This window comes from Oncorhynchus clarkii, chromosome 14, assembly GCF_045791955.1.
Source record: "Oncorhynchus clarkii lewisi isolate Uvic-CL-2024 chromosome 14, UVic_Ocla_1.0, whole genome shotgun sequence".
In the NCBI taxonomy this organism is placed as follows: Eukaryota; Metazoa; Chordata; class Actinopteri; order Salmoniformes; family Salmonidae; genus Oncorhynchus; species Oncorhynchus clarkii.
Window position 1 is genome coordinate 21,457,581 of NC_092160.1, and position 22,061 is coordinate 21,479,641.

General features: G+C 41.4%; 1 protein-coding gene across 1 annotated transcript in view; it reads right to left on the reverse strand.

The window, feature by feature from the left end:
- The window catches only part of LOC139366406 (diaphanous-related formin 2), a 691,096-nt gene that overhangs the window by 663,705 nt on the left and 5,330 nt on the right, over window positions 1–22,061 (reverse strand). The window contains exon 3 of the mRNA XM_071103857.1: window positions 2,314–2,346. Within this exon, the coding sequence (XP_070959958.1) occupies window positions 2,314–2,346 (33 nt within the window). The remainder of the gene's footprint in view (window positions 1–2,313; window positions 2,347–22,061) is intronic.

A 22,061-nucleotide genomic window follows, 5' to 3' on the forward strand; every position in this document is an offset into this window, starting at 1 on the left:
AGTATTTCCCTAGGCGTTGGGCTTTCTGAATGCTTACATAGTGACATATAAGCTTTATCTAGGAGTATTTCCCTTGGCGTTAGGCTTTCTGAATGCCTACATAACATAGTGACATATAGGCTTTATCTAGGAGTATTTCCCTTGGCGTTAGGCATTCTGAATGCCTACATAACATAGTGACATATAGACTTTATCTAGGAGTATTTCCTTTGGCGTTAGGCTTTCTGAATGCCTACATAACATAGTAACATATAGGCTTTATCTAGGAGTATTTCCCTAGGCATTAGGAATTTCTGAATGCTTACATAGTGACATATAGGCTTTATCTAGGAGTATTTCCCTTGGCGTTAGGCTTTCTGAATGCTTACATAGTGACATATAGGCTTTATCTAGGAGTATTTCCCTAGGCGTTGGGCTTTCTGAATGCCTACATAACATAGTGACATATAGGCTTTATCTAGGAGTATTTCCCTTGGCGTTAGGCTTTCTGAATGCTTACATAGTGACATATAGGCTTTATCTAGGAGTATTTCTCTTGGCGTTGGGCTTTCTGAATGCCTACATAACATAGTAACATATAGGCTTTATCTAGGAGTATTTCCCTTGGCGTTAGGCTTTCTGAATGCTTACATAGTGACATATAGGCTTTATCTAGGAGTATTTCCCTTGGCGTTAGGCTTTCTGAATGCTTACATAGTGACATATGCTTTATCTAGGAGTATTTCCCTAGGCGTTGGGCTTTCTGAATGCTTACATAACATAGTGATATATAGGCTTTATCTAGGAGTATTTCCCTAGGCGTTGGGCTTTCTGAATGCCTACATAACATAGTGACATATAGGCTTTATCTAGGAGTATTTCCCTTGGCGTTAGGCCTTCTGAATGCTTACATAGTGACATATGCTTTATCTAGGAGTATTTCCCTAGGCGCTGGGCTTTCTGAATGCTTACATAGTGACATATAGGCTTTATCTAGGAGTATTGCCCTTGGCGTTAGGCTTTCTGAATGCTAACATACTGTAAGGTTGTGTAATGCTGTCATATGCCTTCCTTGACATGTCTTTCCATCTCCTTCCCAACCTTTAAACGAGCAACAACTGGGCTCAATTCCAGGTTGGGGTGGTACCACAAGACGGCTAAAGTAAAGTGTTTGACTATGACAAGGGACAGACCTAGTGTTCGTTCATTATGTTTTATCATTCATCTTTTCTGTTAGATTAAATTATGTGCGTGAAAAATGGGTAACGTTGCTTGCTCTATTTCTTTCAAACTGGCCTTGATTTATTCATCTGTACAGTTCATGTCTATCTGAATGAAAATAGTACATAATAAAACAGTGCACTGTAAACTACAGTGAGAGTCATAGATTTGACTCACCTTCACACTTACTATTAACCCTGTAGGTTGTTTGTTCAATATCACAGACTTATGAGTCTGTAGTACAGTACAGAGGAACATACCTACATTAGAAAGATACTCTCCTCACTGTATTCAGCTATTCTAGCTACACCGATGAATACAGAAGAAATGTAGGTCTAATGTACATACCTTTACCTGAGCAGTACATTATTTAATTTGCCTGGTGCAATGGAACAAATGGAATAGCTCCAAAAGTGCCAACTGCAAGCGTTAAATCAAGAGCATCTCATATGTATTCAGGTCTGATGACGGAAGACAGAATACGTTGAAACGAGATGCTGCCAGCAGCACACACCTTTGTTACAGAGTCAGAAGAGGGTAAGTCCACGCTGTTAGTCAGTCATCATTAGTATTAGCTATATGGGTTTAGGGGTTATGCTGGTGCGGAATGGATGAGTGCACATACATATGAAATGGAATAAGACAAATAAAGACTAAAGGAAATTAAATCAATGATGTCACACCTGAGTGGAAGGATCAGGGCAAGTCAAACCAATGATGGTGAACATGACTGGTGACCCAAAGACAGTGCACTTGTTCTTTGTTAAATTATTAGGAGGAATAACGTGTAACAAATAAAACATGTAATCCTAACCGATTCAGAATACTGTTGAATATATTCCTGTAATATTTGACTGATTAGGCTTTTTTTTTTTTTTAAATAGATCTAAACTTTTTTCATATTAAAGGACGTTATTGTTTGGGTACATAACTTCATCATCAAATACTGTAAAGACAATCATACAGGAACCCAACTTGGTTAACAGAAGGCCCCGCGTAACCCTGGTTTCCTTGATCAATCCACAGATGACAGTTCATCTTCCTGTGCTGCCATGACACAAAGACGATGATGCAAAACAAAACACACACAGAAATGAAAACAGGACGCCCTACCATGTCGTCAGCCAATGTTCTTATGTGTACGTTCTGTTGAAGGGAAGGCACAATGTGAACAATAAGATCCATTTGAAAATAGTGTGTGTGAGAATATCCTAAACAACCAATACACAGTAACAGATGGACACACACGATCAGCCACACCTATGAATGACACCAAGCAGTAAGCCCTGTTTGGCTCGTGCAGGTCCATAAATCGTTGCTGTAATATACAGTAATAATGTATGTGTGGAAGTGGAGGTAAGTATTGTCCAACTAACCAAGTCTAGGATAGTTGATATTCCTCCCTACTAAGAACAGTGAAGAAAAATGTGGATAATAGTTACAATGACTCACACCAACTATTTATTGACTTCCCATTGTTATTTTAGTGGATCACCTGTTGGCTAACTTCCTCCTTTTTAATAACAAAACCCCTAAGCAAACAAAATTCACTTTAGACACTTAAAGGGGCAATCTGCAGTTGTGACATACATTTTTGGACTTATAAATTAATGATAGGTACCCATTGATTCTTGAAGAAAATAAATTACCATTTATGAGCTTAGTTCAACTGTTGTACCCCATCAGAAACCAAAATATTAAAATATAATCAGTCCTTGCCTCCATAGCTCTGTCGATGAATTTGAGAGTGGTTACAATTCTCCAGCCCCATTGTTATTATTTTAACTGCAGATTACCACTTTAAAACAACAATAACAGACATTACAGACCCCCTAAAAAAAATCTCCCAATACAGATTTTGTTTGTTCCTTTCCAGACGAGGCCGAAGTTACCAACGGCCAGTACCTATTTAAAGTTTTTCAATAAATGTGAATATTTGTAGCTGCTTTTTAAGTTAATACTTTCTGTCAACTTGTCAGCTTACCATAGTTCCCCAGTTGCGCCAGTCACGTAATGGTTTGTAAATAGCACAACAGGAGCTGGTGAGTCCATCGTAGTGTTCCATCGGTGAGTCTCTGTTTTCTGGCGCACGAGGTGAAGTTACACTTGTATAAAATTCACTGCTAAATATTTGCCATCAGATATTTTATAATGGCTTTCTGACAGAAGTCATAAGGGCACTGAATGAGTTGTCTATAGAGCTACCATTTTTTCCCTATGCTTCTTACTAGCAACTAGCCTTCCACAAGCTTCCCACAATAAGTTGGGTGAATTTTGGCCCATTCCTTCTGACAGAGCTGGTGTAACTGAGTCAGGTTTGTAGGCCTCCTTGCTCACACACGCCTTTTCAGTGCTGCCCACAAATGTTCTATGGGATTGAGGTCAGGGCTTTGTGATGGCCACTCCAAAACCTTGACTTTGTTGTCCTTAAGCCATTTTGCCACAACTTTGGAAGTATGCTTGGGGTCATTGTCCATTTGGAAGACCCATTTGCCACCAAGCTTTAACTTCCTGACTGATGTCTTGAGATGTTGCTTCAATATATCCACGTAATTTTCCCACCTCATGATGTCATCAATTTTGTGAAGTGCACCAGTCCCTCCTGCAGCAAAGCACCCACACAACATGATGCTGCCACCCCCGTGCTTCACGGTTGGGATGGTGTTCTTCGGCTTGCAAGCCTCCCCCTTTTTCCTCCAAATGTAACGATGGTCATTATGGCCAAACAGTTCTATTTGTGTTTCATCAGACCAGAGGACATTTCTCCAAAAAGTACAATCTTTGTCCCCATGTGCAGTTGCAAACCGTAGTCTGGCTTTTTATGGCAGTTGGGAGCAGTGGCTTCTTCCTTGCTAAGCGGCCTTTCAGGTTATGTCAATATAGGACTCGTTTTACTGTGGATATAGATACTTTGTAACAGTTTCCTCCAGCATCTTCACAAGGTCCTTTGCTGTTGTTCTGGGATTGACTTGCACTTTTTACACCAAAGTACGTTCAGCTCTAGGAGACAGAACGCGTCTCCTTCCTGAGTGGTATGACGGCTGCGACGTCCATTGGTGTTTATACTTGCGTACTATTGTTTGTACAGATGAACGTGGTACCTTCAGGCATTTGGAAATTGCTCCCAAGGATGAACCAGACTTGTGGAGGTCAACAATTCTTTTCTGAAGTCTTGGCTGATTTGTTTTGATTTTCCCATGATGTCAAGAAAAGAGGCACTGAGTTTGAAGGTAAGCCTTGAAATACATCCACAGGTACACCTCCAATTGACTCAAATTTTCTGGAATTTTCCAAGCTGTTTAAAGGCACAGTCAACTTAGTTCATGTAAACTTCTGACCCACTAGAATTGTGATACAGTGAATTATAAGTGAAATAATCTGTAAACAATTGTTGGAAAAATTACTTGCCAAGCACAAAGTAGATGTCCTAACCGACTTGCCAAAACTATAGTTTGTAAACAAGACATTTGTGGAGTGGTTGAGAAAGTAGTTTTAAATGACTCCAACCTAAGTGTATGTAAACTTCCGACTTCAACTGTATGTCCTGGGGGGCTAGGTCTGTCCTACCTGGTGTAATTCTCCTGTTTTATCTGGTGTCCTGTGTGAAATTAAGTCTGCTCATTCAAATTCTCCCATCTCTCTCCACCCTTCCATGGACCTGAGCCCTAGGACTGGCTGTCCCCAGTCCACCTGGTCGTGCTGCTACTCCAGTTTCAATTGTTCTGCCTGTGGCTATTGAACGCTGACTTTTTTTTACCCGACTCCCTCCCAACCAACTGCTGTCTTGTACCCTCTACAATCACTGTGATGATTATTATTTGACCCTGCTGGTCATCTATGAACGTTTGAACATCTTGGTCTTAATGGCCATGTACTCTTATAATCTCCACACAGGACAGCCAGAAGAGGACTGGCCACCCCTCAAGGCCTGGTTCCTCTCTAGGTTTCTTCCTAGGTTCCGGCCTTTCTAGGGAGTTTTTCAGAGCCACTATGCTTCTACATCTGCATTGTTTGCTGTTTGGGGTTTTAGGCTGGGTTTCTATAAAGCACTTTGTGATATCTGCTGATGTAAAAAGGGCTTTATAAATACATTTGATTGATAAGGGGATGCCAACAGGGCCAAAGCATTGTCAGAACTGTTGTGATGTTATGTAGTATGGTTAGCTTTACTGCCAGATAAGGACCACTAAACATGCGACTCTGGACGATCACAAACATTGATTAGGCTAAAAGCTTCTCTCTCAACTTATAGAAGCAGCCAATAGGGTTGTAGTCTCAATCATAACACTAGCTTAGCTCCTAGCTTATGACTCATTGACCACTTTCTACAAGTGTGTAAAACATTGCACATTTTTCAAATGGGGTAATTAAACATATTTTAATCAATTTAACAACAAGGGAACCTCTGTCGAGCTAATTGTCTTGACTTTAGTGGAAACCATCAGTTTACTTCTGAACAGTCATTACACACGGCAATGCCGCAACAATGCAATTTACCACATAACAATTAAGCATGCACGTCCTCTGGGCTTCTCTGGCTTATTAAAACCCCCAAAGTTTTCACTGTAATAAATGTTTATTGCACAACATTAATTCTTCAAAATAACCCAAATCAAATTAGCCTTCGGCCCCTTTGTAATTGAAATATGATTTTGATTCAATAAAAGGTCAATGAAATGGAAAAACTAAGTGCAATTTGGCTGAATTTAGGGGTCCATTTGAGTATGGGGAATATCACGAGTATGCCTCATCTGGCGAGAGTTTTTAAATGCTAATGACTACTATAACTCTACCCAAAGTTTGCTTTCCTCTTGGCAGAAGGATAATAGGGCCCATTTTAACTTCAGACACGAGCCTGTATTGGCAAAGCTAAAATGTTGGGGGGGGGGGGGGGGGGGGGGGGTCTGATCCTAGGTCAACACTCCTACAACTGGCTTGCTCAAAGTGATATCTGTTCACGCCACTAGGTGGCGCATGACACATTTACACAACTGCATTACATTCAAACAGTTCACATCTTTCGATGCCATACATAGTAAAATTAGGCCTAGTTTCAAATATGTTTGTCAACATATGTTCTTTTTAACACCATGTACACATGAAGCCCTTCCTGCTCACTTAAAAGGGAGAAAAAAATCCCCATTAAAAAAAAAGTGGCATTTTTAGAGTTCCTCTAAAAAGCCAGCATGGAGACAGGCTTACAAGGAAATCAGGGTTTTGCTTGAATTACTTCTAATGAATACCAAACAAAGGATGCCTGGGAGTGCCTGGCATTGTTGGTGCTGCAACTAACAGTTCTTAGCAAACTTGTTTTACTGCTCCCGCTCTCCCACTCTGCTCCGTAGCCTCTAGTGTGCCAACTTTTCACTTCCACTCTGGAGTCACAGTTTGTCTACATTCCTCACCATTGGATTTCCACTTGTGGAGAACAATGTGAGGATTCCCTCTACCCAGGAACATGTTCATTAAATACAATTGACTTGAGTGTAAATCTCCAAAAACAGCTAGAATGTACAGTATGTATAATTTCATTCTTAGTTAAACCAAACAGCTGAAATATAGTGGTTCACAGTTAACACCTCATATCTTTTTGGCGTCATGGTTTATATGGACCTATCAACACAGCCTGCTCAGTAGTAAACAAAACAGGATATGTGTTGCTAAGTGACCCTTTCCGTTGACATACTGACTGGATTCTGGGGCGGCAGGTGTAGATAGATAGAGAGATAGAGAGAGAGAAATTCCGGGCTAGTGTGAAACAGACACCATTATATAGGCACCAGTCCCCAGTTTCTTCTGGTTCAACATGCTAGTCCCTAGTTGCCTCTGGTTCAACATGCTAAAATCCAGCCCCCAGTGGTTCAACATGCTAGACCCGAGTCCTCTATGGTTCAACATGCTAGGCTCCAGTCCCCAGCGGTTCAACATGCTAGGCTCCTGTCCCCTGTGGTTCAACATGCTAGGCTCCAGTCCCCAGTCCCCTGTGATTCAACATGCTAGGCTCCAGTCCCCAGTCCCCTGTGATTCAACATGCTAGGCTCCAGTCCCCAGTTCCCTGTGGTTCAACATGCTAAGCTCCAGTCCCCAGTGGTTCAACATGCTAGGCTCCAGTCCCCAGCAGTTCAACATGCTAGGCTCCAGTCCCCAGCGGTTCAACATGCTAGGCTCCAGTCCCCAGCGGTTCAACATGCTAGGCTCCAGTCCCCAGCGGTTCAACATGCTAGGCTCCAGTCCCCAGCGGTTCAACATGCTAGGCTCCAGTCCCCAGTGGTTCAACATGCTAGGCTCCAGTCCCCAGTCCCCTGTGGTTCAACATGCTAGGCTCCAGTCCCCAATGCCCTGTGGTTCAACATGCTAGGCTCCAGTCCCCTGTGGTTCAACATGCTAGGCTCCAGTCCCCAGTGCCCTGTGGTTCAACATGCTAGGCTCCAGTCCCCAGTGCCCTGTGGTTCAATATGCTATGCTCCAGTCCCCAGTGCACTGTGGTTCAACATGCAAGGCTCCAGTCCCCAGTGCCTTCTGGTTCAACATGCTAGGCTCCAGTCCCCAGTGCCTTCTGGTTCAACATGCTAAGCTCCAGTCCCCAGTCCCCTCCGGTTCAACACGCTATGCTCCAGTCAATGAAGTCTTCCCTCCATCTCTCCATTAGGCCTGCAGACAGCAGAGCTAAATCATACTAGGGACCCTGATCCCTCATTCCTGAGAGACCCAATTATATACTGGGCCAGTCAGTCAAATGAAACTTTCACTATGAGGGGAGCCCATAGCCACTGACTAGGACGCCCATTCAACAGTGCAGTGTGGCTTCGGTCTATGAAGGGGGAGTCAGCCAGTTGGTAAGTCTCTAAAGAGTAATACTACTACCAGCCTGGTCCCAGATCTATTTGTGCTGTATTGCCATCTACTATGGTCAATCGACTCTAGGCTAGTGATAGTGAAGCGGCATCTGTCCGTTTTGATAGGGGGTTTCCCATGAAGGGGACTGTTTCAAAGCCATCCCCCTACCAAAACAGATCGGTTACCAGGCTAGAATACTACTAGATCAGAGGGAAACACAGAGACATACTGATCTCTATTATTCAAGGTGGATTTATTTTTCTTCAGCTTGGTTAATGTTCGTAGAATGGCCGTGTGTGTTAGACAATCATCCTTCGCTTGTGGAGGTGTCTGACAGATTCAGACATAGGGTTGGGTGATATGGCCAACATATCACAATTGTCGTCCATTTTTGGGAAGGTACGGCGGATGTGCATCCATACAAGTCTACCGGTATTCACTATATATTGCCCAGCCCTATTCAGCCATCAAGCAAAATACATGATCATGTTTTAAAGTCCTAAATGTAAACCTACTGCAGTTGCAAAGGTTTCACTTTTTGTGCATCCCTTCAACTGGCATCGTAAGAGTACCATGTAAACAAGCCACACCTCTGAGGAAATACCTAAACACTTTTAAGATAGTGCTAGGAACTGCCAGGGACCTCACCATACAATATTATCATGATACTTAGGTGCCGATGCAATATGTATTGCGATTCTCACGATTCTACATGTATTGTGATTTGATACGGTGATTTAATTGCGATTCGATGTTCCAAACATATTGCTCACCATATGTCTGCTGCAGAAGGACAAGAGAGAGCAATGACAAAACAAGTTGATCAGTTAGGGAAATAAAAATGCTGAAAACAAATTAGCTCCCTATTTAAAAAAGAAAATGGAGAACAATGAAAGAAAAATACTGGATTTTTGGTACAGCAAACTAAAGCAAAAATAATATAGCGATATTTTTAAAACGATACATCATCAAAAATAATATCCCAATATGTAACTATCGTTTTTTTCTCCCATTACCATTTTAAGAGTGATCACTGTTCCCACAGCTCTCTGCTCCAAGCCCTATTACCAACTGCTGTGTTAATAACATACATGTTATGTACTATTCAAAATGCATTGCTTTCGGTGATCAGGCTACACAATGTAGTAGGTGGAAAATCGACCCATCCATGTAACCTTCAAAGTGGTGTGCTTTTCATTTCTGAAACGTTTGCATTTTCTAGCATCCTCTCTAGACCATTAGTGCATATAATGACTCGGGTCAAAAATCAAATCAACTAAATATCTTTGACCTGGTTCATTGCAATGCTTTGATGTGAAAGTGGTTATGTCATGTGGGGTGTTCTCTCTCAAACACACATGCAGGCCTATTTTAATGGTGACAGTTGTCCTCTTCCAGTGAAGCTTCCACTAGCCTAACCAACAGGGCTTCTACAAACGGTTCTCCTAGATTTAAAAATAAAAAATAAATACAATTTTAAAAACATACAAAGGTTCTCCTATGGGGACAGCCAAAGAACCATCTAGGTTCTAGATAGTGTACTGTCGCTGATTTCTACAGTGCAGTAGTGAATGTGAACAATGGCCGTCTTATCACTCAGTACTACATAAGGTGCTGTTATAGACTGATAGACCTATATCAAACTTCCATTGCATGTAGTCTATACTCTACCCCTATAGACAGTACAGAGTCATCTTAGATATGTGATAGAGCAAATGTCTAGATAAGGATCACCATTACTCAATATTACATCATGAAATATTAGACTGTATGACAGTGTTATTTCCATAGTTATGTAGCCTACTGCAGGACTATATTAACTAGTCTAGGACTAGGCCCCCTAATGCCTCGGGAGGCATCTTAAATTCTACTCAGTACTGAGTATAGATCATGCCCAAGGCTTGTAAATAGTGCAGAGCACCCCTATCCCTACATCATCCCTCTGTTCCCATGTGTATCAAGAATGGTTCACCACCCAAAGGACATCCAGCTAACTTGACACAACTGTGAGAAGCACTGGAGTTAACATGGGACAGACCTGCTGATCTGCTGATCTGATATAGGTGGGTAGGTTAATGCAGTGTTCATTTTGTATACAGCAGTACTGTGATGCTATAATAATTTGCCCCTCACGACTGACAAGTTCATCCTTTCCTATCATTCAGGCCGGTTAAAGGTGGCCTTGAAATCCAACTCACATTTTGAGTTCATATTGTTTGTGTTCTCGCCAGTGGTGTTCATGTAATACCAATGGGAGTGGGCTAAGACTATTTTGAAAAAGGGGGGACCAAGTACGAAAGGCATTCCCATGATCAAGTCCAGCTGCTAGGAGCATCGGGAGGTTTACTCAATGCCACATGTGTATGCACAAAAGTACCACAGACACCAGCACACACGGGAGTAAAGGGTATTTCTCCAACACTGCCAACACACACACACAGGGAAGTGAAGAGAGCCTCTCAGAACAAACAAATCTGCCATACACATCAATCAAATAATGGAGCTCTGTCCTCTCTCTGCAAACTGAATTAGGGCCAACTGAATTGAATCAGGAGAGATACCAAAAGCCATTTCCAAAAACAACAAAATTACCCCCAGGCCTCAGGCAGTGTTAACTCAATTGTAAAAATGAACTTATGAGGTAACACTTGTTTCAATGTCACCCCTTATAAGAGGATAAATAACCACAAAAAAAGAGTAGTGTGAAGAAGAAAAAAAAGTAGTATGATGTTTAGTGGAAAAAGCTATTAGCTTTAGTTGAAAGCACAAGTGCCTTTAAAAATGGGCAGGAATCTGTGGTGCGTCAGTTATTTCAGGAAAGCGGTGGTGCTGTTTATATTTCCCTAAAAACAGCAAAAGGGGAAATCCCACAAATACCAGAGGTGCTCTGGATCCAATGGCTTTTCTTTGGATGGCCTGACCACATAACCACATGGCCACCTGACCACCAGACCACTGCCCTCAGGCTAGGCTGGCTTGTTTTTTTCCCAGGATTTCAAAATGAATTTGTAAATCATGCTCCCTGGGGGTTAGCTTCATAGATACTGTACTATAAAACAGTTGGGGACTTTCTGAAAGGATTAGGGGGGAAATGTATTTGTGTATACTATATATGGAGACCTTGCAGTGTCTGTTCATCATCAAGACATTGAAGTCATGTGGAAAGAACTGACTATTTAGAGAATAGTTGGAGTTTACTAGAGTTTAGGGGAGAAGGGGTTAGTTGGGGGATTTGATTCAGATTAGAATTGCTATTCTGAATCGTTTCTCTGATGCAATAAAATCGCAGTACCAAACCACAATATATGTACAATTGTGATTCATAGGCTATAGAATCGCAATATGTATCGAATGGCAACACCCAGCCCTAGTAATTTACTCCATGTCAAAGCAGAAGTGTTATTACGAACGAGAAGGAGATGTTCCTTCCACGGCCGGTGTGACTACAGCATTCTTTACCACTTCCTGAGTGCCATGCAACGTAGTCTGTTTCCTGCTGTTCTCCTCTCATACAGACCCTCTCTCTGTCTCAAGAATGGAGGACCAGGCCACCAGGGACACCATACAACATTGCAAAATGACATAGCAGTATGAGATAGAAGAATAAATATCTACATCTATCAGCCAAGTAAAACCACAGCACAACTACCAGTCATCGATATGGTGGGTCTATCCAGTACTATGGATATGGTGGGGCTATCCAGTACTATGGATATGGTGGGGCTATCCAGTACTATGGATATGGTGGGGCTATCCAGTACTATGGATATGGTGGGGCTATCCAGTACTATGGATATGGTGGGGCTATCCAGTAAGAACTAGGCCTAGACATTCTGTGGTGTTATGTCAACTCTGTGGTGGCCATTGCTTGATATTGTTTGATATCTAGCTGCTAAGTTAAATGGGGACATTATCACACAACATCAGCTGATTCAGGAAAGGATTTTCCGAATGACAGTGAAGTGATAAAGAGCTTGTGTGATACTGCACACAATTTAATAACTGCCAAAGTGCAGGAATTAATGTTGACATTTGTGTCTATGTTGTTACGGCAGCCAAGAGAATTAGCCTACTTTGTGGACAACATTAAATCAAGGTTCCTGAGGTAACACTACGTTCCGTGTATGTTTTGATCGTTTGTTTTCAGAGTTAAAACGAAGCAATCGGGAATGTGAAAACGGCTTGTTTATTCGTTTTTCAATGTTCAAATGTGGGGTTAAATGTGGAATGCCTGTTCAAGTGCACAGCCAACACTTCCTGTCCTTTCAAAGTAGGAGGTCACCCTTCTAACTCAATTCTATGAATCTATTAATTAATTGATTAATAGCTGCCCATACCATGCCACAGTGGCAAGGTAAGATTTCTCCAATTCTGCATACGGTTTAGAGTGCATTTACTTATTAATGAACCGCTGTTACTGTAAATTATTAGCTGACTGATATATGCTCGCTAACTTGGTAATCTTATTAAAACCTCTGATGTAAAGTCCCCTGTTCAGGGGACCTGCGTGGTTTTGTAGAGGTTCTGGTGCCGACTGACATTTTCGCTTATAAATCGATCTGTGGACACCGTAGATCGAAATGGCTTGCATTTAGCAATAGCCCTGGTTCCCAAGAACAGAATAGTATATCTTCTGAGCCTGTGTGATGAAGGATGTGAAATCTGAGACTCCTTGATGCTGAGATGTCCCTCCGACCATTTCATCTGCTATTCCTACTGTCTATCAACTCTTGGCTGAACCCTACCCCACAGCCACTGACAAGAGCATATGCCTTATGCAATCCTTACATTGTAATGCAGCAGGTGAGAGTGGTTTCATCACAGTAGCACATTCAGAGATCGATTTAAAGCGCTTCATCTAAAATTATTTATAGATTTTAAACAAATAACACTATTTGTCATAGATGGACAAGACTAATGTGAGGTGAAAGGTGAGTTCCTCACATGTTATAGTTATAAGGAAAGTGAAATCTTATAGGCGTTTTATAATTTTATTATACTAAATTTAGAAAGTATATATGTAATTTCAAACCTTATTCATACAGTTTTGTTGAATAGGAAATACAAAATATTTAATATTTTTATCAGTCCTCACAAGTGACAATTTTACCAGAAAGGTGAGATTTTAACCTTTCTTGGCGTATGCAGCATTGCTAGATATTGTTTATGGCCCTCTCATGATAAATAATTACTTTTGGATATTATGTAGATTACATTTGATTACATCTAAATGGTTTAAATGATGCTATACAGCCAAAACAACAGTATACAGTCGTGGCCAAAAGTTGAGAACGACAAATATACATTTTTGTTCGTATGATGGCAATTTGCATATACTCCAGAATATTATGAAGAGTGATCAGATGAATTGCAATTAATTGCAAAGTCCCTCTTTGCCATGCAAATTAACTGAATCCCCCCCCAAAAAATTCACTGCATTTCAGCCCTGCCACAAAAGAACCAGCTGACATGTCAGTGATTCTCTCGTTAACACAGGTGTGAGTGTTGACGAGGACAAGGCTGGAGATCACTCTGTCATGCTGATTGAGTTCGAATAACAGACTGGAAGCTTCAAGAGAAGGGTGGTGCTTGGAATCATTGTTCTTCCTCTGTCAAACATGGTTACCTGCAAGGAAACACGTGCCGTCATCATTGCTTTGCACAAAAAGGGATTCACAGGCAAGGATATTGCTGCCAGTAAGATTGCACCTAAATCAACCATTTATCGGATCATTAAGAACTTCAAGGGGAGCGGTTCAATTGTTGTGAAGAAGGATTCAGGGCGCCCAAGAAAGTCCAGCAAGCGCCAGGACCGTCTCCTAAAGTTGTACGCACAGTGAGGCGAAGACTTTGAGGATGGCCTGGGTTCAAGAAGGGCAGCAAAGAAGCCAATTCTCTCCAGGAAAAACATCAGGGACAGACTGATATTCTGCAAAATGTACAGGGATTGGACTGCTGAGAACTGGGGTAAAGTCATTTTCTCTGATGAATCCCCTTTCCGATTGTTTGGGGCATCCGGAAAAAAGCTTGTCTGGAGAAGACAAGATGAGCGCTACCATCAGTCCTGTGTCATAGTAAAGCATCCTGAGACTAATCATGTGTGGGGTTGTTTCTCAGCCAAGGGAGTGGGCTCACTCACAATTTTGCCTAAGAACACAGCCATGAATAAAGAATGGTACCAACACATCCTCCGAGAGCAACTTCTCCCAACCATCCAGGAACAGTTTGGTGACAAACAATGTCTTTTCCAGCATGATTGAACACCTTGCCATGAGGCAAAAGTGATAACTAAGTGGCTCAGGGAACAAAACATTGATATTTTCGGTCCATGGCAGGAAACTCCCCAGATCTTAATCCCATTGAGAACTTGTGGACAATCCTCAAGAGGCGGTTGGACAAACAAAAACCCACAAATTCAGACAAACTCCAAGCATTGATTATACAAGAATGGGCTGCCGTCAGTCAGGATGTGGCCCAGAAGTTAATTGACAGCATGCCAGAGCGGATTGCAGAGGTCTTAAAAAAGAAGGGTCAACACTGCAAATATTGACTTTGCATCAACTTCATGTAATTGTCAATAATAACAACAACCTTTGACACTTATGAAATGCTTGTATTTATACTTTAGTATTCGATAGTAACATCTGACAAAAATATCTAAAGACAATGAAGCAGCAAACTTTGTGGAAATTAATATTTGTGTCATTCTCAAAACTTTTGGCCACGACTGCATATTGCTAGACTAGAGATATGCCCTAGCTATAGTCAGTCAGTGGTGGCACACCTAACTAGCTGGAAGCAAGGGTGAGAATAGTAGACATGAAAATATATCCTTTCACTGTTTACAGCAGGTCTAAAGCTGCCCAGACTTGTCTGATGAGCCTGATAGGTTGCCGTTGGTGTGTCCTACTTACACGTGTGCAAATCTGTGTGTGAATAGCAATGGAATTAAACATCCAACCAATGCCTCAAGTGTCATCCAGAGGGTTGTGGGGTCCTATCCAGAAGCAACCCCTAGTCCAGGGGTGGGCAACTCCAGTCCTCGAGGGCTTGATTGGTGTCAACACTTTCTCCATCCCAAGCAAACACAGCTGATTAATCAAATTGCATTCTAAACTGAAGATCATGATCAGGCGATTTATTGGAGTCGGGTGTGTTAGTTGGGGCAAAACTGTGACACCAATCAGGCCCTCAAGGACTGGAATTGCCCACAACTGCCCTAGACACTTGTGGAGATCTGAGAGAACTGGACAGGTATAAGCAATACTGCCAAAATTCAACCAATGCCTATCAATGGGTACGGTGGAGCTCTCACCATGTCACCACCCATCAATCCCTCTCAGATCTCCACAAGAGTCTAGACTCTGGGCAGTTGATGCTAGGGGTTATTTCTGGACAGGACATGGGCAATACGGTCGGTCGGTCAGTCACAACATTTTTTTAAAAGCAATGAAATATACTTGCTTCCTCTCTCCATGGGAGAATCTCAATGGCATTTCCTTAATTCGTTACATCCCCTCTCCTCGTTCTCAAAACCCATTGGATGAGAAGGTCATAGGTCCCTCCCTTCTCACATTCTTATCCAATGGGTTTTGAGGCGGCAAGGTGAGAGGACATGAGGAATGAAGTAAATGCCATTGACATTCTCCCCTTGTTTCCTCCAATCCTCACCTCCTCAAAGCACATCGGGGGAGAGGAGGGAAGGTTCCTCCCCTCGGGCTACAATGCACTTTCAAGGAGAGGCAAGGAGTGGAGCAAACATGGGCAGAGGAAGCAAGAATGTGATGTCTTGTTTTCACACACACACACACACACACACACACACATTGCTTGAAGCATTTGCTGAAAAATTTATCAAATGGCCAACCGGACTATTTACTTTGACACCCCCCCTTTCTTTTTTTACACTGCTGCTACTCTGTTTTTATTATCTATACATAGTCACTTTACCACTACCTACAAGTACAAATGACCTCGACTAACCTGTACCTCCGCACATAGACTTGGTACCGGTACCCCCTGTATAAAGCCTTGGTATTGTTATTTTATTGTGTTACATTTACTTTTGTTTATTTAGTAAATATTTTTTTAACACTATTTATTGAACTGCATTGTTGGTTAAGGGCTTGTAAGTAATCATTTCACAGTAAGGTCTACACCTGTTGTATTCGGTGCATGTGTCAAATAAAATGTGAATACCCAAGCCAAGGTGAAAATCTGTTGATGTGCCCTTGAACAAGGCACTTCACCCTAATTTGCTGCAGGATGCCATGCTACTGTTGTATTCTGTGCAGGGAAAAAGCAAATTTGATTTAATTATAATGAGGTCATTATTGGTTATTATTTTTGTCAATTATTTTGTTGACAGAACCCATCATTTTACATTATTGTATTAAAAATGTTACATCAACTATTTAAAAAAAAGTAGAAATGTTGTTGTATATCTTATTAATTATTCTGGAAGGTTTAGCATGGCTATTAATTATAGATAAGTTGCCTAAAGCACAAAACAGACATGACAAAGAAACACACAGTGTCAATGTTTCATGTGACATTTTCAATGCCATGTAGATGTTTTGATGTTGCTAGGAGTAATGGTCTCATTGTGCCGACCTAGACTCTAATTCCTGTAGCTATACATGTGGTGCAACAAAATCATTTAAATGTATATCAAACCATTTAGAAATGTTAACCCTGAAGTCACACATGGGCCCCTTTATTTATAGAAAGACCAATATACAAATTCTGTTTTTACCAGGGTTTGAAAACGATGTTTTTCATAATCTAGCCCCACACGCAGGAAGGCAAGCCTAGGTAAAACAAAGGCTCCTAATCCAACACTAAGAGTTTGTTTCACTAAGCCACCATAACATCTCACATGCATACAACTGTATGTCTAAAGGAGGGCTTAACTATTCATGCATTACTGATATTTTAATTACTTTAATGAACCCCTAATTGTCTGCTATGATTAAAATCATTAAAAGCAGATTGAATTCATTAAAGGAATAGGCCTAATATCCACAAATACAATCACTGCCAGGCACACAGAAAACATGATCAGGAGAGAAGGGAATGAAAGAAGTAAAGAGTTAGGATTTGAGAATGACTGACTGGAAATGCAAAAATGAAAGGCTTAGCTTATTGTTCAATTAGGATTTGTGTGAAGTTACATAGTCTACTTTCTCGCTTTGAGATTACTGAGAAATCTCTGCTGCCTAATTGTTGATGAAATTGGTTATGAATGTTAGAACTATTTATTGGGGAATACCCATGGCAACACAATCCAACAGAAAGAACTCCTGATGAGTGGGCCTAAAAGAGGATCCTGACAAATTCCGATGAAGTGAAACTAAAGCAAAATGTGCACGCCGACAACGCATAAAAAATACATTCGCAGTCAAACAGTGAACAACACTCACAGTGTGTGAGATAACGCTATCTCAAAACATCTCATGACACAAAACTTTTATATACTGAACAAAGGTCTGCCTCAACAGACACCTCTACGTAGAACCACAGAATCTGTCAAGTTCAATCAAACACAGGTTAATGTACTGTACGTGCAGATTTGAACCACAGAGGTTTAACAGTCCCTCCCTCCCTCTGTGTGTCTGTCTGTGTGTGTGTGTGTGTGTTATAAAGAGCACAACTGCACCGCCAAGCCAACGCCTAAAGAAAGCGATGATGAGTCAACCCTGTTTCCTGCTTGAGGGCGGCAGACAGTTGAGATTTATCCACTCTCAGGGTACAACCCTAGAAAACCGTGTCTAGATGTCTATGGGCTGTTTTTAAATCAGGCTGCTGTCTGCCACCATTCACAGCATGGTTGAGCCAGCACCATACACACTGAACTCTGCGTGACCTTTGAGATGCTGATCTACACTAATAATTTTTCTATAGCTAATAGAGAGTAATGTAAAATATACTATTATGTAAAATACAGTACCAGTCAAAAGTTTGGACACATCTACTCATTCAAGGGTTTTTCTTTATTTTTACTATTTTCTACAGAATAATATTGAAGACATCAAAACTATGAAATAACACAACCAAAAAAAGTATTAAACAAATCAAAATATATTTAAGATTTTAGATTCTTCAAAGTAGCCACCCTTTGCCTTGATGACAGCTTTGCACTCTTGGCATTCTCTCAACCAGCTTCATGTGGTAGCCAAATGGAATGCATTTCAATTAACAGGTGTGCTTTGCTAAAGTTCATTTGTAGAATTTCTTTCCTTCTTATTGCGTTTGAGCCAATCACTTGTGTTGTGACAAGGTAGGGTTGGTATACAGAAGATAGCTCTATTTGGCAAAGAGAAATGACAGTTCATCATTACTGGAAGACATGGTCAGTCAATCCGCAAAATGTCAAGAACTTTGAAAATTTCTTCAAGTGCAGTCACAAAAACCATCAAGCGCTATGATAAAACTGGCTCTCATAAGGACCACCACAGGAAAGCAAGACCCAGAGCTACCTCTGCTGCCGAGGATATGTTCATTAGAGTTACCAGTTTCAGAAATCGGCAATTAACTGCACCTCAGATTGCAGCCCAAATGCTTTACAGAGTTCAAGTAACAGACACATCGCAACATCAACTTGGGACAAAAAAACAAGCAATGGACATTAGACCGGTGGAAATCTAACCTTTGATCTGCCGACTCCAAATTTGAGATTTTTATTTCCAACCACCGTGTCTTTGTGAGACGCAGAGTAGGTGAACGGATGATCTCTGCATGTGTGGTTCCCACCGTTAAGCATGGAGGTGGTGGTGTGATGGTGCTTTGCTGGTGACACTGTCAGGGATTTATTTGGAATTCAAGGCTCATTTAACCAGCATGGCTACCATAGCATTCTGTAGCGATACGCCATCCCATCTGGATTTGTGCTTTGTGGGACTTTCATTTGATTTTTAACAGGACAATGACCCAAAACACACCTACGGGCTGTGTAAGGGCTATTTGACCAAGAAGGAGTGTTGGAGTGCTGCATCAGATGACCTGGCCTCCACAATCACCCGACCTCAACCCAATTGAGATGGTTTTGAATGAGTTGGACCACAGAGTGAAAGAAAAGCAGCCAACAAGTGCTCAGCATATGTGGGATCTCCAAGACTGTTGGAAAAGCATTCCAGATGGAGCTGGTTGAGAGAATGCCAAGATTGTGCAAAGCTGTCATCAAGGCAAAGGGTGGCTACTTTGAAGAATCTCAAACATAAAATATATTTTGATTTGTTTAACACTTTTTTGGTTACGACATGATATGATATGACATGATGTGATATTTCATAGTTGATGTCTTTACTATTATTCTACAACGTAGGAAATAGTAAAAATGAAGAAAACCCTTGATTGAGTAGGTGTATCCAAACTTTTTACTGGTAACGTATAACGTCTGTAAAATGTATTTTGAAAGTATAAGCTGGAATGAGAAGCCTAAGTGTTGTTGTCCATTAGTTTACTCCAATTAGAAGAGGGGTGGTAGGTTTAGGGGAAAATAATATATAGGTATATTTGGGGACTGGAAATTACGCATATAATAACATTGGTAGAAGCCACAATTTATCTGATCTACCCCCTAAAAATGTATAACAAATATGCAACATCAAACTTTAAAAAAAAATAATAATAATTCTAAGGCTGAAGATGATTTATCTTCCATTTATTAGAGCTTTAGTACTCCCAACAGAACTCCAGAACACAAACCATGGGTGTGTTCATCAATTCAATCTGGAGTGTCAGAGCACACTCTGGGCATTTGTAATTTAATTTGTAAAAATAAAAATTCAGAGCTTTGTCAGATTGTAAATTCAGAGCGCACACTGGACACTCTGGCCGAGAAGTAGGGTTGATCTGAGTCTTCTGACCTCACAACGACAGTCAAGCACCCAAGCTAACAGGCTAATGCTGGCTAGCTACTTCCAGACACAAATGAGAGAGAACCTCAGACTCTGACCATTTCACTCGCCCTAGCAGAGCTCGTTTGGCTGTTTTCATGTTATCCAGAGTGTTGGTGCTTTGAGAAGCGGTTTCAGATGATTTCTCACCACATTAGCTGAGTGGCTATCAACAATCCTGTAAAATCGATGTTTGTCAATCACAAAACACTAGGTCTCTAAGGCCCCTTTGCACCAATAAATATAAATCAGTAAATTTCTGTTTCCCGTTGAGAACTGGAGAGAACTCTGCAAATGAGCATGGTTGTCATCGCACCTTGAATTTGTTTCATTCACATGATGCTGGGCCCATATCACATATTCAACTGATCCATAAACACCTACACGGTGAATCCATGGAGTCCAGAAACCCTCCACAATGACGGTCTATTATTCCACCCACATTCCAATCGACTATGTCACTGGTCTATTTGTCATAAAAACCATGGAATCTACCTAGGGTATTTATGCTAAGACGACAAGTGTTGAATTTATGTAATATTTAAAATTTTAAGTGTGCAAGACTAATCATTTGTAGAATCTATGACATATGGGCTAGCTTACAGTATGTATTTGTCAAATCAACCAGACTCAACAGATGTGGAGGAGAATAAGTTCCAACTCCCCAGTATTGTAGCAGACTGCAGATAGCAGTCTCAAAACATGTCAGTATGTCATGTCAACATTGTTAAAATTTCGACATGCTTTGCGAGCAGTTCTATTTATTCAAAGAGCTGTATGACTACTACACACGGAAAAGTAGATAAGATACTCTGCCTCTCAGGTAATTCAATCGGTGTTAACCAAATTGACTTGCATTAAACAAGTTGAAATACTGCATAGCATTTCAGTGAGACAGTATAACCCACATAATCCTCAAGTTATGAATGGATCTTGGGGTAAATATGAGGTCACAATTTACTCTGGAATGCAGAAGAGGTTGAGGGGGCTCTGACAAACCGGATCTCCTGAATTTAGAAGTCAAAGAAGTCAAAGCTGTTTGCGGTTATGATTTGATAACAGCAAACATGGGACAACCAAAAATGACTCAGTAGATGTCATTCTTGTGACAGACAGCCTGCTAAAAGTGCCCTTAACCTTAAAATAACCTGAGGGGTTATCCTGATGTCCTTGGCTGTTTTTTGTGTCCACAACACAAATCAGAGCTCAGATAGTGTTGTGATGGTATCCTACCCGGTGACTCATTAAACAAACACAGCTTTCAAAAGTTTCTCTCCTCACAAGTCGCTTTCACCAGGTCAGACATCCTTTCACGGAAGTCTAAAGGATACCCACGCTAAGGTGAATCCTAGTGCCCTGTCACCAATTCTCAGCGGGTTGTGTCAGTGGTGACAACCTCCACCTCTAATCCAGCTTTAAAAACAGACTTATGTCCGTAAACTCTGGCCTGGATCCACACGGATACACATTCACAGTGATCACAGACAATCTCTGGAAGAAATCAAGGGTGGCAAAGTCTGGGAAAGTGAAATCAAATATTTGAGTACATTTAAGGCCTGCATGTATCGAGGCATGCATGTGCAAAAGGGAGGGGGAAAACAAAAAGTAAGATCAAGGCTCCACCCAGGGATGAATGATTACTTCCTCCCTCCACTCTCAGGCCGCCTGGTTTTGGCGAGAGCCAGAGCACAGGCCTGCCTCTTCACCTCTGCTGCACTGTTGAGGCTGGGCAACAACAGTGACCATGCCTGGCACTGAGACCTCTTAAGGAGTATGTAGTTCACAGTGAGCTCACTGACAGAGAGTGCTCAGATGACATCAGCACTCATCCAAGCAGCAGTGAGGCAGCACTAAAGCCCTGGCTGGGCTGGGCCGTGGAGCCAACGGAGGGGAGGCAGTAGCTGGGCGACTGGAGGATGTTTAAGAGTTAGTGTTGTAAGACTATTTTTCCACAACATTTAAATACCACACCCTCTTAAGAGACTCTGGGGGTTCTAGTCCTACTATGTCATTATAGATGGGGCGGCAGGTAGCCTAGTGGTTAGAGCAGTCGGCCAGTAACTGAAAGGTTGCTAGATTGAATCCCCGAGCTGACAAGGTAAAAATATGTTGTTCTGCCCCTGTTCC